The sequence below is a fragment of the Sebastes umbrosus genome, chromosome 4 (genome assembly GCF_015220745.1).
Source record: "Sebastes umbrosus isolate fSebUmb1 chromosome 4, fSebUmb1.pri, whole genome shotgun sequence".
In the NCBI taxonomy this organism is placed as follows: domain Eukaryota; kingdom Metazoa; phylum Chordata; class Actinopteri; order Perciformes; family Sebastidae; genus Sebastes; species Sebastes umbrosus.
In genome coordinates this window covers 29161011-29177753 of record NC_051272.1, presented here as the reverse complement: position 1 = coordinate 29177753, position 16743 = coordinate 29161011, and the positions used below count along the sequence as shown (strand labels likewise).

Sequence of the window (16743 nt, the reverse complement as noted above, 5' to 3'; positions counted from 1 at the left end):
GATTAATCAGCAAGTTGATGCAAGTCTCTGCCACCAAGTAATCTGCTATTCTGTTAGCTATCTTTGCTAACCAAATGTGTCTGTTATATGACATATAAACGCTAATATCATTAACTAGAAGCGGACTTGGTGTCCCATGACATCACCCATTGGTTTGTGGACTGCCGTTTTGAAGCCTTGAGTTCGGTATTTTGTCCGTCGCCATCTTGGTATCTGTCCGTTTTTTTTGCAACCAGACGTGATACCAAAGAATGGAGCTGAATAAAACATTTTTATGCAACTGAAAATGTTATAATTAACTTTCATGAACTGAAAAAACTGTGAAAGGGTTAAAGTTGTAAGACGAAAACACAGACAACTTCCAGACCTGCCAATGCAGTTGTAGCGATCTGTTAATCACAAGGTAGCCACGCCCTAAATCATGCCCTGCCTTATCGTCTATTTGACTCTAAATGGGACCATAATTTACTAAATGAACATCATGCTGTATTGAAGAAGACTTGAAACTAGCAATTGAGACCATAAACTCATGTTTACAATGTTTACTGAGGTAATAAATCAAGTGAGAAGTAGACTCATTTTCTCATAGACTTCTATACAATCAGACTTCTTTTTGCAACCAGAGTGTCGCCCCCTACTGGCTTTTAGAAAGAATGCAAGTTTAAGGCACTTCACCATTGGTTTCACTTTTCAGACCCGGAGGTAGCCCACTGACAAATATACATATGCATCCTGCGATGTAAATGCAACACCTGAATCAACACCTTTCTATCAACAACTGATCAGCATCATAAAGCTTGGATTTATTTCAGGGCTTACATACTGGACTGCATGAAACTGTACTGTACTGTGATTTCTGTTTTATCAGTGTACAGTTGCACCACTACACTGTAATAACAATATGCTTTGGCTGGCATTTGTATAACAGGTGAGGCTGTCTTTAAAGCTTCTTAATTGCAAAGTTTCTTGTTTGACTAACTAAGCAGATCGTGTGCATGTTTAATCTCATTTTCCCGTATCAAAGGTTTAGTAGGTTGAGTTACCACTTTGAGCTCATTTTGAGCAAGGAAGAACTCCACATTAATATGCCAGAGGTAGACTAATCCACATGGGGATAGTGCAAGGTAAGCATACACCGGGCCATGCATCACACGCTCTCTTTTGAGTGCTCAGATGTGCGCTCAGAAATTTCGAGACCTCATTAAACTTAAGTTGCTACCCTGAAAAAACAAAAAGTGCTCTTTTAGGTGTTCATCTAAATGTGTGTGTAAAGCCTAATTGGGGCTATGTTGAAATCTAGTGGTGTTGTTTCCCCTCGGAGGTGCTTACAGTACTACAGCACAGTGGATAACTGTTAGCATTTTTGAATTTTATCTCCCCAATGTTCCATTTAGTTTGATAAGTGCAAGTAAATATGAGGGGAGGAAAAACAGATGCCTGCTTCCCTCTCCAAGAAATACCAAGGCTTTGCTTTATATCTATTTCAGCGTACTTCTCACCTATCAATTTAGCTACCTTGTGGCCAGGGACAACCTGCTGCGGTATAGCAGGACCCATCTATCTGCAGAAACACCGCTAGGGAGCAACTGCATCTACCAATACACCCTCATGAAAAATAGATCAAGTGCAGCTGGCACAAAATCACCCCTCTTTTGACCCCGCAGCTACAATTAACAATACAGTCAGTGATGAAAAGCTATAGCTATTCACTGACCTTATGCTAAGTGGCTCTTTTTCGTGACTCAAGAATGGTCTGCAAGCCATCCATTACCTTAACCAAATAAACGCGCATCGCACCAACAACGGAGCGCTACTCACTGAGAGGCTAATGCAACTTACAATATCATCGCCTGCCTGCCACTATCATCAGCAAGGCCGCTCTTGTGGAAGAAATGGGACCCCGCAGTACCAGCACTTTTACATGAATACTCCCACTGTGCTGCCGGCGGCTTTCGCACACTCCGTAGCAATGGAGAGGAGTCATCGCAATCACGCTGAAAAAAGAAACTTGTGCCTCCTGCCAAACATAGGCTCAGGCTTGTGTGTGTGTTTGTGTGTGTGTGTGTGTGTGGGAGTTTGTGTGTGTGTGTGTGTGTGTGTGTGTGTGCGTGTGTGTGTGTGTGTGACAGAAAAAAAGAAATGGGAGGAGGACATATCTGGATGTTTGTGAGTGTGGCGAAGAGACAGACAAACAGAGTGGGTGAAGAGCTCATGAATATCTGTAATGTGTTACAGGGAGTGTTTGTCAGAGCGGATGGCGGAGGAGGAGGAGGGAGAGGAGGCACGGGGCAGAGAGACAGAGAAAGTGAAAGACAAGAGGTGTGAACCGTGTCTCTCTTCCTCACACACTTTAAATTGTGTATGTGTTCGGAATGCTAATTTAAAAAAAATGTTCTAACCGATAGCCGACCCTCATTAACCAATCATTAAGATTAGTGCATTGCATTAAGGGGTGCTGGACGGTTGAAGCAAAAGAGACAAAACTCTTTTTGACAGCAGTCGCTGCCACCATTTTGGACTGAAAACGCTTATTATATACAGTATATAAAACAATATTGTTCAACACTGGCAATTTCAGTAGAATATGACAATAGATTAGAAATCATTTTGTTTTACTTTTGTAAGGCACTTTTTAGGCACATTTCATTTTACTGGCGTCTAGTAGTCGCTTTCAGTCCAAAATGGCGGAAGTGTAGCTTTGCTGCTGGGCGCTGATGTTGCAATGGAACGAACAATTGACTTCTTGGCAATATACCTTCTTTGGTTGTAGTGCCTAACAAGCCACCCAGCTGCAACGATAAGCCGATGCACAAACAGGTTAACTCTATCATTTATCGCCAGCAGCAGTGTATGTGCAAAACAGACAACTGAGTCCCCAGATCACCAGACTGGGAGAGTTAGCAGCCATGATACTGCGTGTTATTAGGACACATGTAGCCACTTTCCCAGTAAAAGTCTCCACCACATCATTTAGTTTAGCTGCAAGGTTATCAGCTGTGTGTCTGCCTGACGTAACGATAGCGAGTGTCTTACAGACTGTGTGTGTCTGACAACGGCTAGTAACAGCTATTCTACTTTAAGTGACAAGTGAGTTTTGCTCAGCTTTTTTTTTTTTTTATATTTCTTTTAACCGTTTAACTGATAGCATTAATCTGTCAAAATTCCTAATTGTTGATTAACGGTCAAACGGTTAAATGTTAACATCCCTAGCATGTGTTTGTGAGGGGACACACGGAAACTTTTAGATTAGATTAGATTCAACTTTATTGTCATTGCACATAGTACAAGTACAACGAAATGCGGATTTGCATCTAACGAGAGTGCAAACTAGTAAAGTGCTTTCAGCCGCTATCTCTACCTCGGCATCTATATGGCTCTTTGTCTGTCTGTCTGTCACCTGTTTTATCTGCGTGCTTGTTTGTCTGCTTGTCAGACCACAAAATCGACAAGAGGCGGACAAACTGAACCGAAAGCGTGATCAACTGTGGGACAGCATCGCATTGTACCGCTGCGTCCTTCACACATGGTTACTGAGGCCTTTTGTGTGTGTATGTGTGTGTTTGTCTGTCTCTTCTCTGCTTTCTCTTCTACCCACTAAAACTCATCAGTACTCACAAATAAGCCATTAATCCACTCATGATGCAGGTTTTTTTTTTCACTTGGCACATTTCATGATAAACACCACGCAATGTCCACTGGCGTTTTGCATAATTAGGCCACTTATATCAAATACAGGCAGATTCTAATGGAGCGCTAAGGGGACATATTTACTTTAATTACGACTCTCACTATCTCCATCCCTCATCCTCCTCCCCCGCTTCATCCTCCTCTCATCCTCAAGAGAGCGGGATGGCAACGTCAAGGGAGAGAAGATTGAAGAAGACTGTGTTTCCCCTCAAAGGTCGCACCCCCCCGCGGCGGAGTTAAGATAGCGTTTGACCTTATAGCCCATTACAGCGCAGTGCTGCTCTAACACAGTCACAGGGGAACCCGCGGATAAATATAAAAGCTCTCTGTGTTTCAGTTTCAGGTTCCTCCATTAAAAGACAATCTGTGCAAGTGCACAGGTGTTCAATCTGTGTGTGTGCATATCCCTTTGTGTCCATTTGTGTTAAAACTTGTGTCATGTGTTCACTTACAGGAAGCTTTCAGAGTTAGATGTTTTCTATCAATAACAGCTGACTCCAAAAAAAAACCAACTCCTTTATAAAGAGCGCTGTAGCACCACAGACTGTGGTTGGCTGCGTGCTTCCACACAGGAAACGGCTACACATAAGTAGAATGTGAAGGAGACGGCTGAAACCTCAAAGCTCCACACTAGAAAGCCTATTTGCCAGTCGATTGTTACGGTAACACCGGGCTACATTTAGACAGCGATGTCTAGATTGGGCTGCTTTTACTTGAGCCGTTTCATGCTTTTTTTTTTATTCCGAGTGTTTTGTGTGTCTCTGTAGGATGTCGAAATTACAAACTCCTCTGCAAATCTTCTAAACTCTTTAACACTTTATTCCAGCTGCTCGACCGTGGGAGCTGGAACACCAGACAGCAGAGTGAAAGGAGATGTGGGGGGGATGAGAGGAGAACAATGAAGGGTGTGGAAGATGTAGTGGACAGAAGAAAGAAAGAAAGAAAGAAATCATCCTGCTTTAATGACTCATTAGCCTTTGTCGCTTGGCATACGTTGTTACCTCTCTAAATGCAAGATTGGAAGCATTTCTATTGCCTCTGCATGGCTCTCAACATGGCGATGGCTGAGCCGCAGCGCTAACGGTGCAAACAACGGCGAAAGTGCTGACAGAGATATCAGTGTTAACCTGCGGGGAACCACAGGGTGGGTGCTACGCTTCCGTCGGTTGGTCGGGACGGCGTTATCAGCTGTAACCACCGTATGCGAGCAGTGCATGTTGCGGCCTTGAGATAGCCAGTGGGGCACGCTCACAGGCACAAATATGCATTAAAAGGCATACACAGCCGGCCCGGCTACGTCAACAAAGCACAGAGAAGCTCAGATTACAACACACACAGAGGGTTGTGCCGAGAAATTAACCCACAAACTCACAAAATCGTACAAAAACTCTCGCAAGACTCGCTGCCCAATGACCTATCCTAACCTTAACCATTCAAAGTCAATACCTAACCTTAAAGTAGAAAGTAGTGGCAAGTATGGCTCCAAATCTTGAACAGTATCGCGTGCTCGGTAGCAGTAAGAACAGAAAAAACAAATCACAGATAAAGGGTCTTTCTCAAAAAGAGAAAAATGCATTTCAGCTGTAACCCATCATCAAACCATGTCACAAGATTTTTCGCGATTTGCGCGATACCTTCTAGACACGACCCCCACAGAGGGGGAACAAGTTCATTCTCTGCTCACGTAGATATTACTCCACTATATCTTAACATGAAAACATTTTTTGCTGCTATATTAATGCTCTAGATATCGTATAGACCTTTCACCAGACTCCATAGTAAAAAGCCCATCGCTGAAAAAGCACTCGGAAACAGACGGGTCGCAGGTCTGAAAGGACGGTTCACGCACAGAAAACCTTCTTGGGAGAAACAAGAGGTGATCTGAAGGTCGGCTTTGAAGGGATGATTCATTGTAACCAGTGACGGACATGACATGGCTCCATCTGTACACTTCATAAAGAGGAAAACCACAGGAAAGTGCAGTGGGGGTTACATACACACTGAGCATCCTTCATTATCCTCTGTAGAGGGTGATGCATAAGCCCTGAACAATGAACCTATTGGTGTATATGATTAGAAAATGGAAAAATGAAAAGAGCACAGCAGGGATCTTTATTGGATGTGTGTGTTTCCATATATCACACCTGTTGCTGCTCTCCCAAATAATAAATGACACTTGACACACCAGGAATGTCCTCTCTTTTTGACAATTCTAGATCAATGAGCCTGCCCTCTAGAATCGAGTGAGGGTGAAACAGAATGGAGAAGGGAGTCTGAGAGGACAAAAAAATAAAGCGTGGGCGTCTGGCATCTTTAGGTGTATGTGTTTGTGCATTGAACGAAGGTCAGCCCTCTTTCTGAGTAACAGCAACACCATGGAACCATATTCTGTGCCACACTTGAACATTTCTTTCCTGGAGACCATGACCTCCCTCCCCTCTCTCTCTCTCTCTCTTTCTATCTATCTGTCTCTCTCTCTGTGTGCTTGCAGAGGCTTAAACAGGAACTTTAACAGTCCGTTGGTCACCGCGCCCATAAACGTCCATGACAGCAAATCTTCCCGCCAGACACGCCCAGGTGCCAGCCCAGAATTTAAACTGTGAGTATAACTGTCCTCCATCGTCAATGGGCGAGAGAGATAGAGAGGAGGAAACAGAGAGATGGCGCTGAGCATTTTGAGGAAATAAATGGGGGATTAAAGGTTGGTAAATCACATTAATGAAGGTAAAAGACTAGTTTCAAAGAGTGGGAGGACGTGGAACGGAACGAAAACGGAGGGGAGGAAGAGAAAACAAACATACACGACAAGCAGAGACAGGGAGGAGGAATCAATGTGGGACCAGAAGAAAAAAATAAGTCCTTGCACCTGCAGCTCCCAGCTGTGCTGTGCTTATTCTGAATCATTGCTCCGCCCGGAGAGACTGCTTAGCGTTTCATTTGGAAAACAGGGATTTATTGCCAAGGAGGGGGCTGCTATGCTGGCGTGCGTGCCCATTCGTGGGTGTGTATGAGTGAGGGGGGCGTGCATGGCTGGCTTATTGTGAAGAGGAACTTGGCTCCCTATACCTGAGCATCTATAAATAAGAGTAACCTTGTTCGATCGTACACACACTATAAGATGGTGAGGCGGGATGAGTCAGGTGGAAAGAGTGTATGTTCACATGTTGCATACAAATACTTCTGAACAAGCTGAGCGTTGGCTCATCATAGAGGGAAACAGATAAACGTAATGTGCTTTATTCGCTTTGTGGATTAATTTACTGTATATGCTGGGAAATTCAAAATATTTACAGCCACTGCTTGTGGTGGGACAGCCAGAGGATGGAGATCCAGGGCCGGCTTAAGGCATAGGCCATATAGGCGGTCAACTAGGGCACCACATTCTGGGGGGGGCGGAGGAGGAGGGAGAGGAGGCACGGGGCAGAGAGACGGAGAAAGTGAAAGACAAGAGGTGTGAACCGTGTCTCTCTTCCTCACAAACTTAAAATTTTGGATGTGTTCGGAATGCTAATTTTTTATTTCTTTTCTAACCGATAGCCGACCCTCATTAACCAATAATTAACCGGCAAGATTAGTGCATTGGGGTGCTGGACGGTTCTGGGGGGGTGCCACCTTCTGGGGGGCGAGGGGGGAGGGAGGGCACTGGTCAAAAATAAATTTAAAAAAAAATGCCGGCGGGACTTTATTTTCTGCATTAAGGTACCAAATGAACAATTAAAGAAATAAATAAATACACTTTTCACCCCTGGAACTCACCTTTTCATCTGCCCGGCCGCACTTATTAGTTAATAAAAGTGTAAATTGTAGTATAACTAACTTAACACTTTTAAGCCAACAATATCAGGGACCAAGTGGGATGGGGGTTTGACAGAAATGGTGCATCTGCTCCACAAACACAAATTTACTCACACGAGTTCTCAAACACCGGAATCTTAAACCATTCATGAACACTCTTACAGACATTTTACAGGTCTCTGACAGCTCCCAGCGTGACATACTGGTCCATCTTTTTACACTTTGTTTTGTGTTTTCAGTGTGAAAAAAACTGAAACCAATTTGGATGGGGGTGGGGGTCGGGGGGGCTCCAAATCTGAATTACACCTAGGGCACCAAAAGGGCTAGAGCCAGCCCTGGGCCAGAGGACAGCCAGTACCATATACAGTATCTCACCCAGGGCCGGCTTAAGGCATAGGCCGTATAAGCAGTCGCCTAGTGCGCCACCTTCTGGGGGGGCGCTGGTTGCCCTCTAAAATAATAATAATAATAATATAATTTTATTTTTTTCAACATGCTGGTGGGCGCCCTTCCGCATTTTCTGCATTGAGGTAACAAATGAACAAATAAAGAAAGAAACAAATACAGTCTTCACCCCTGTAACTCTTGTTGTAGTGAAACTGACTAAACACTTTAAAGCCAACAATATCAGGGACCAATTGCTTATTAATTTTATACTTATTTATGAAAATAAAAATCTTAATTTGATGTGTGTTGCAGTGTACGGGGCTATGGGTTCGGCTCAAAATCCAAATTTCGCCTATGGGGCACCAAAAGGACTAGAGCAGGCCCTGATCTCACCTGCTGTACAGATCTGGCACTGTGTTGTGAATGTGTGTCTTTTGAATATAACTTCCACAGCAGAAGCAAGCAAGTGCATGTGTGGATATACACATCACAAAAAGTGAATGAAAAAAGTCAATGGAAAGCCTCTGGGTGTGGGAGGTACGGAGTGCATTTGTGTTCAAGAGGGGGCAGGTCCAGATCAATAAAACAGAGAGTTAAATAATTTCTTTGTAGGCACTATTAGCCTGAATCATGACCGCCTCGGATCAGAAGATCGAACCATGACGTGGAGACGAGGCCGGTGGCTTATATCCAATTAAAAATGAATAACACGCAGCAGAAAATGAGCACTAAGCCTACACAGGTCAAACAAGAAAATACCAAATGAGCTGTGCATGTCTGCTGCCTCTCAAAACATCCTGCAGTAGAGAGAGAGGAGAGAGAGGAGAGAGAGAGAAGCAGCACAACAACACAGAGTTTCCCCAAATGAGCTGTTTGCCTGCCACGCTCCGGGGCTCTCCCATTGTTGCTGTGTTCAGGAATACTCTCAGCCTGGTTATTTTAAAATTAGCTGCCACTTAAACTTTTGCAGAGAGGGGTGCCACCGTCATTAGAGCGAGCAAGGGATGACTTCAATGCTAATTTGCACTGATCCTCATGTAGGGAATATATAATAATAATAATAATAATACATTTTTGTCTGTCTGCAGTGAGTGAGGAGATCAGAGGTCAAAGAAGCTGGAGAAGAGCAATATCCCTGCAGCGTGGATCCATCTGCAGCAGGGCAGAGGTTTATATTCAAGCCAGAAAAATGCACAAAAAAGTGTGAAGAGATGTCACATCAGACATCAGCCTTGCTGCTGCCATTCTTCTTTTACATCTTAAAGACTTGACTGGCAGACACAGCTGTTCCGAGTTACCTCTCTCCATCTCTCTCTCTCTCTCTCTCTCTCTCCTCATATTAAAGTCAGATCAAACGGACCAGTGCCTCTATCACTGTGGGAATTAAGGCTTTATTAAATATCCCGAGAGAATCCACGTCTATACGGAGAGCAGTAGAGTGAAATAGCCTATCCGGAGAGACGACACAAATAGCCGGCCAAGTTTGCCTCTCTGACACCCCCCTGCCTCTCTCTCTCTCTCCTCCTCCTCTCCTCTCCTCCTCCTCTCCTCTCTTCTCCTCCATCCGCCTGTTTGCTTCCCACACACACACACACACAAGCCCAAAGAAACGCTCAAGTTGGTGGCTGAGCGGAATATAGATGCGACCGGAGACAACAAGAGCCGTGATTTGCACATAGACATAAGATACACCCCTGCGCGCTCTCTTTCTCTCTTTCTCTCTCTCTCTCTCCCTCTCCATCCATTCTCTCTCTTTCCTCTCTGATCGTCTCTCTCTCTCTCTCTTCTCGACACAAAAAAAATGTCCCCTAAAGTGAGAGACCACTGCAGATCGCCAGACCCGACACCCTCCTCCTCCTCCAGCCCCAAAACTCCTCGGCGCCACGAATGCGGACATAAAGAGAGTGGCACTAAACAGGGGGGTTTCAACTTGTCCTGTAGTGGCACGGCACGGCACGGCACGGCACGCACGGCTCCTGGCAGTGCAGTGCAGGCAGGTGATGGTGTTGTTTATGTGCAGAGACTCGGGACAAACTTGGCAAGCCATGCTATTTTGCGCACAAGAGTAGCCTGAGCGAGACGGATCGTGGAATCGTCCCAAAATCCCCAAATCCAACTCTCTCTCTCTCTCTCTCTCTCTCTCTCTCTCTCTGTCACACACACACGCACACCTTGTCCTGTCTTACCTGGGGGACGAGGAAAGCCAAGAGGATGCGGAGAGCTCCAATCTCCATGGTTTTATAAAATGTTCTCGTGGTGTGAAAACAGAGACAGATGATTCAAGACAGGGTGCTGAAGGCTGGGTCAGCTCTGCTCATAATTCCACTGTCCAGTCCAAAGCGCCGAGGAAGAGGAGAGAAGAAGAGGAGAGAGGAGAAGCCTTTTCACCGTGTGAGCAGCCAGCTGCCAACTTCCCCCAAATACAACTGCAGTCTGATCAGCAAAGCATTGGATAGTGGAGCCGAGACCACAACCAATAGATTTATGAGGAGGACAGAGAGGTGGGGGGGGGAGGAAGAGGAGGAGGAGGAGGAGGAGGAGGAGGTGAGATGGAGAGAGAGAGAGGAGTGGTGGTGGTGGAGGGTCACTCAGCATCACTCATTTCGTTGTGGCCAAATTTAGACACCCCTTTTTTTTTTTTTGCGTGACTTTTTGAATGATGGGCAGGTGCAGCAGCAGCAGCAGGTTTTGGAGGAGACGTCAACATCACACGCGTCATTTTATCATCAGACAGCTTTATAGCCCTTATTCCAGCATATATTACCCGTCCACGCTTTTAAAGGTGATTTACTGCTCCCTATCATCTTATATTCAATGCAAGAGCGACGGACGCGCTCGGGAAGCCTCCATGAAGAGCATCCTGTGTGTGTGTGTGTGTGTGTGTGTGAGCGCAGCGCACACAGAGCGGAGGAGCGGCAGAGCGGCGGTGCGGTGCGGCGCGGCGCGGCGCGGTGCGGTGCCCGCGGGGCAGCCGGAGAGAAAGAAACTTCAGTAATGATACATTTTAGGGGGGTTGTGTAACATTACAATGAAACTACTGTATAAGCCCTACATAATGGCTCCAAAACAACATTAGATTGCAATCTTCTGAATAATTCCTGAATTTAATAATTTAATATTTTTGTTTTTTTTCATTACGAACACTGTTTTTTTCCTTTCCTCCCAGCTCTGTAATAAATTGTTAATTCTTGTGGGGAATTTTATTTGGTTGTTTCTCAGAAGGAGCGTCTCCCTTCTCTCTCTCTCTCTAATCTTCTCTGTTACTGTATATTTACATACATGCAGGATTTTATGATCTTACATATAGAATAAGAACTATACTGAAATGACAGAACTTATAGACTGAAGGGCTGCTACTATAACGATTATTTTCTAGGGCTGTCAACCCATTAAAATATTTAAACCAAATGAATCGCATGATGGTCCATAGTTAATCGCGATTAATCACACATTTTTCACAATTTTTGTATCTGTTCAAAATGTAATCTTGAAGGGAGATTTGTCAAGTATTTAATATCCTTATCAACATGGGAGTGAACAAATATTGCTTTGTGCAAATGTATGTATATATTTATTATTGGAAATCAATTAACAACACAAAACAATGACATATATTGTCCAGAAACCCTCTCAGGTACTGCATTTAGCATAAAAAAAATATGCTCAAATCATAACTTGGAAAACTGCAGCCTAACAGGCAACAACAGCTGTCAGTGTGTCAGTGTGCTGACTTGACTATGACTTGCCCCAAACGGCATGTGATTATAATAAAGGGGGCATGTCTGTAAAGGGGAGACTCGTGGACATACACATATCAATATTGAGGTCAGAGACATACACACATCTTGAGGTCAGAGGTCAAGGGCTCCCTTTGAAAATGTTCATGTCAGTTTTTCCTTGCCAAAAATTTACATAAGTTTGGAGCATTATTTAACCGTCTTTGCGACAAGCTAACATGACATGGTTGTACTCGATTAATTGATTGTTTGGTCTATAAAATAATATTTAAAAAGACTCTCTAAAATGTTGGTTTATAAAATAGCAAAAAATGCCTTTTATACTTTACTAGGGCATAAGTTGACACATAAAATGTCTTGTTTTTAACCAACAATCCAAAACCGGCATACCGGCGTTAAAGTGTGCCTTGTGTCAAACGCCGACAGCCGTGACAAAGCACCGGTATTTGATGCCCTGGGAATGAGAACAGGCTGAATATTCTACTGTATATTTTCTTACTGTCAACAAATCCAATGTAAGACCAAAGCCAACAATGAATTTATCCTACTAACAAGTACTGTCTGTGTAGCCAAAGCCTCATTATAGCTCATAACTCTGTGGCATAAACCTCCGCTGCTGTCCAAAAACTGAGCCCCAGTGTTGCACATGGGTGACATGTTCCTTTATTGCTGTATGATGAACATGGGCACTGTAGTTCATTCAGTCAATCTTCGAAAATATTCACTTAAACACCAAATCTGTGGCTGAAAATAGTCCCCATCAAATAAATCATTTACTTTTGTTTATGTATCATTTGCTACAACTGTTCTAGGAAGTTCTTTAGCTTTTTAAAAAATGAATATAAAAGCATAACTTTAATTTCAATGGGAGCAAATAACTGTGGTGCTAAGAGTGGGAGACAGTCTTGAGAAGTTGGAAAGTAATGAGACTGACTAACATATTGCTGGGTTGGTCCATAGACTGTATATAAAGATGGATGAAATGACAGCTCCCCAAAAGTGAAGCCAAAACATCACTATCACCCCCTGGTGGCTGGCTGCAATATAGGTCATAAATACAGTTCCTTCCATGTTAGCGGATGAGACATGGGCCAAACATCACACAAATTATTCCCAAAGTTGGTTTCTATCATTTTAGGTAGTTATTATCATGCTGATATATGTTCAAGTGTTCATTTTCCTGAGAAGTTTGGTTTTAATTAGTTATTTGATGCTATAAAAAGGGGGTGGGACGTCATGATTGACAGGGAATTGTACGAGAGAGGAGATGTAACTTTAACTTTCCATAACCGTCACGAGTCTAGGTAATAGAACATGTGTCAAATTGAGCATTAATGTAGTCATAGAGATATTAGTTGTTGTGTCTTTCTAGCCAAAAAGCTACCGTGGTGCTAACATAGAAGCTAAGTGGCCCATGATAGCCAGCTGCGGCCGTGCTTGTGATTGGCTCGGGTGGGTGAGTGGGCGGGACCTCGATACTGCTGCTTCGGCCCCCCCGATCACTACTGCGGAAACTCTGGCTCCAAATGACGTCAAAATCTCAAGATGGCAGCTCCGGGATATCCGGGATATTTTGGCTTCATATTTGTACAGTGGGAGGAAGTGGAGACGCGTCGTCCATCTATATAGACAGTCTATGGTTTGGTCCAAGACAGCAAGCCCCTTGCTCAGGTGTCCTTCAGCAAAACACTCAATAGCAGTCGTGCTGTTCTGTATCTGACTGTGACCTCTGAGTTTCCTGTTGGAAATAATCAATTAACTACCACATCATTATTAAAGTGGAGGATGGCTCATTTGAATTCAACTCTGTGGCTGATTAAAGTCGTGATGGCATACCACATGTTTCCACATGCATACAATTTATGGGTTTTGTGGGTGGATGTAGCTCAGTGGACAGAGCGGGTCGTCCTTAAACCGCAAGGTTTCTGGTTCAATCCTCCTATTCCTGCTGTCCACATGTTGAAGTCTCCTTGAGTGACACACTGAACCCCAAGTTACAGCAGCCCACTGCTCCTACAATGCTTACGATTATGGTTGAATTCAAAGGTCAAATTTCATGTATGTACTTGTACTGTATGTATATGACGAATATAATGACGTTTAAGTTTAATTATTCTTTTTATGGTTTCATCCGGACAGATAGGGCCTACTGTCACCAGAGAATTTGGACTGTTTAATCTTTTAATTTTGGCCTGTTTAAACTATGTAACAATCTACCTATTTCAACCCACACCACAATCTTTTCCTAAACTTAACCAAGTAGTTCAAACTTACTTATTTGAACCCAAACCACAATATTTTCCTGAACCTAACCAAGTAGTTTTGTGCGCAGACACACTAATCGCTCATGAATCATGTTGCTGGATGTTTGCAGGAGAAAGCACAAAAAAATAACTTTTCGTAAGATATCCTACAAACCGTTGTATGAGCATACGTTGAATTGTTGCATATTTCATTAAACGCTTGATGTGCAGCGGAAAAAGTTGTCAAGTTTTTTGAGCATGGGAAGTTTGAGTATGTTTTCATTAAGATGACTTTTTCTTCAGTTTTGCTCCTTGAGTAAAAAAAAAGAGAGAGATCTGTGGTGAATGATGGTCAAGGTTTAGATGTCAGCCCATCCAGGCACCACACAGTGTTGTTCAATGAGCACACACACTTTTTCTCATTCGGGGCCCAAAGGTCGGATGTCTATTAAAGAAGTCCATCAGTCTTTCTTAGGGGGCAGAGCTGTCAAAGAGCACACTTAATCTTCATGCAAAGTACCCTTAACCTCCAACACACAGACAAATCATACAGAGTGAAACAGACGAATGAGTCTGCTGTGCCGAGGAAGAGCAAAGGAACTCTGAGATAATAGAAACCTTCAGAGCTCCTCTTTTCTTCTCTCCTTCCCTATTCCATCTTTCTGTCCGTTTCTCACACGTACAAGCACGCTCATGAGGGTGTTTATAATGCGGTGACAGATCTCTGCATATATCCATCTTGAGTAGGGGAAAGGTTAGCTTCACACAAAAAACAGTAAGGTAGGGGTCTCAGTGTAACTCAGTGCTTTTCCTTTCTCAATGGATGTGAAAAATGAGAACGGGAATTGTTGTGACGCCTGAGGAATTGCTTTTCCTACACAATTTTTCTGCCGTATTCATTTATCAGTAGAGTAAAGACATTGGGAACATATCGCCAATGACTGCTTGGTTCAAAGCACACAAGGTCAGCTGTGGAGGAAACAACACGCTGCTAGAGAGGAAGATGACGAAAATGATCAATTAAAATGGCACGGATGGACGAAGAATAAAACGGCAAACAGTTTTCTAACATTTCTAAATCATCCCGAGGTATTTTAGATTTGGGGAATCACAGAAAGAAAGTCGCTTTGAGTCCGTAAGCCATGGCTGAGTGGAATCAACAAATCATGACAGAAACGTCTGTTCGGTGGCACAGGAAGAGAAGGGCTGGCTCAATCAGTCTGACAGCTTTAAGGCTCAACTTAATTAGCCCAAAATGCTCATGACTCAGTTTTGTCAACACAAAGACAGAGGGAATCTTAATTGCCATGTTTTAGCAGATTTACTTTCCTAGAAATCGGCTGATTGTACTGATCTTCAGTCCACTGAACTGAGTTTTTGAATTCTGACATTGTCATTTTCCTACTCAGCCATCCATCTTTCCTTGGATGTTTGTGAGGGACCGATAAAGACAACATGAAACACAGACAGGATGCAGCATTAAGTGTTTTATTTACCATAAAGTTTTAGATGCTCAAGGGGAATAAATGTATTTATCATCATTTCCATCAAACAAGCCAAAAGGTAGACACCCTGCTACATATAAAAGTTTGTCTCTCAGTGGCTACCTTCTTCTTTCTGGTTCCACTGTGATTTTCAGAGCAATGTTTGAAAGGTTATGGTCACAAATCAATGCAGCAAAGCGATGGTAAAGCAAATGGGCAGCAAATCCTTTGAGATAGGGGTGTAATATGGACAAAGTGAACCAAGATGTTATAACAAGATTATACTGTTGTCTGTCCGAGTTGTCATTTCCTGCACCTGATGCTGTAGAAAACATTCTCGAGGAACTCACGATTTTAAAAAAACGATTTTAACTTTAATTTCTTTACTTGCTTGTAAATACACCATCTACTGTAGGTCTACATCTTCACTTTCATATGAAATAGTAAAAAAATAGCTCCAGGAGGCCCACAAGAGGCACATTTTAAAAAAAAGAAATGGCCAAAATTGATGCAGCCGAGGCAGCCAAAATGAATTCCTGAATTTCATTACACTTCCCCTCTCTGGTAAATTCCCACACTTCAACACACTCCCTCCAAAGCTCCCTCCATAACAGCAAAAGACATTATACAACTGTTTTCACAGGTTGCGAGTAGGCCACTCCTCGTGATGAGTAAACTGAACTTCATGTGTAAATTCAGTGAAATGCCCCTTTAAATACACTACATTCAGCAGGTGTATCACTTTTCATTGGGTTTGGTCAATCAGATTTTACTTTTTGTGAATGCAGATTTATAATAATGTATGGGAAAAATGAAGGCAATTATTGTATACACACTACGCAAAAAACTGTAATTTCTCAAAGCTTGAACTAACTTAATATTACTATATATAATAATATAACATGATGGCAAAGATAGAGGAATACAGAAAAACTGAAAACATAATGTTAAATTTGACTTGAATGATTATAAAGGCAACAGCATTGACAGCATTGTGCAAAACAAATACCCAGAACACGGCATACTGTACTTTCCTACTACAGCCTCTACACAATACAAACTCTCTATGGTCCTGAAACCTTGAACTGTACCACAATATAACCATGTATACATATTTCCAATTATTCAGATTCATTAGGCCAATCATCCGTAACAACAACATGAACACACAGGGGACACGGTGAAGCAATTAGCTCCATTTATCTGATTTAGGCCACAAAACCTGCTCTCTCTCTCTTTCTCTCTCTCACTCCCTCTCTCTTTGTCTCTCTCTCTCTCTCTCTCTCTCACATACACACACACACACACGCACGCAAAATGGTTTTCTCAGTCTTTTAGCACGATGAGGGTACAGTATGTTATTATCCAAGAAGAATGCACTGTTCAGGGAGGTCCAGAACGTGAGTCAGA

At 43.1% G+C, this 16743-nt stretch overlaps 1 protein-coding gene across 1 annotated transcript in view; it reads right to left on the bottom strand.

Moving 5' to 3' along the window:
* Positions 1-10312, bottom strand: part of cdh13 (cadherin 13, H-cadherin (heart)) — a 431422-nt gene extending 421110 nt beyond the window's left edge. Inside the window, exon 1 of the mRNA XM_037766589.1 lies at positions 10056-10312. Within this exon, the coding sequence (XP_037622517.1) occupies positions 10056-10103 (48 nt within the window). The 5' untranslated portion in view covers positions 10104-10312. The remainder of the gene's footprint in view (positions 1-10055) is intronic.
* Between the last annotated feature and the right edge of the window lie 6431 nt (positions 10313-16743).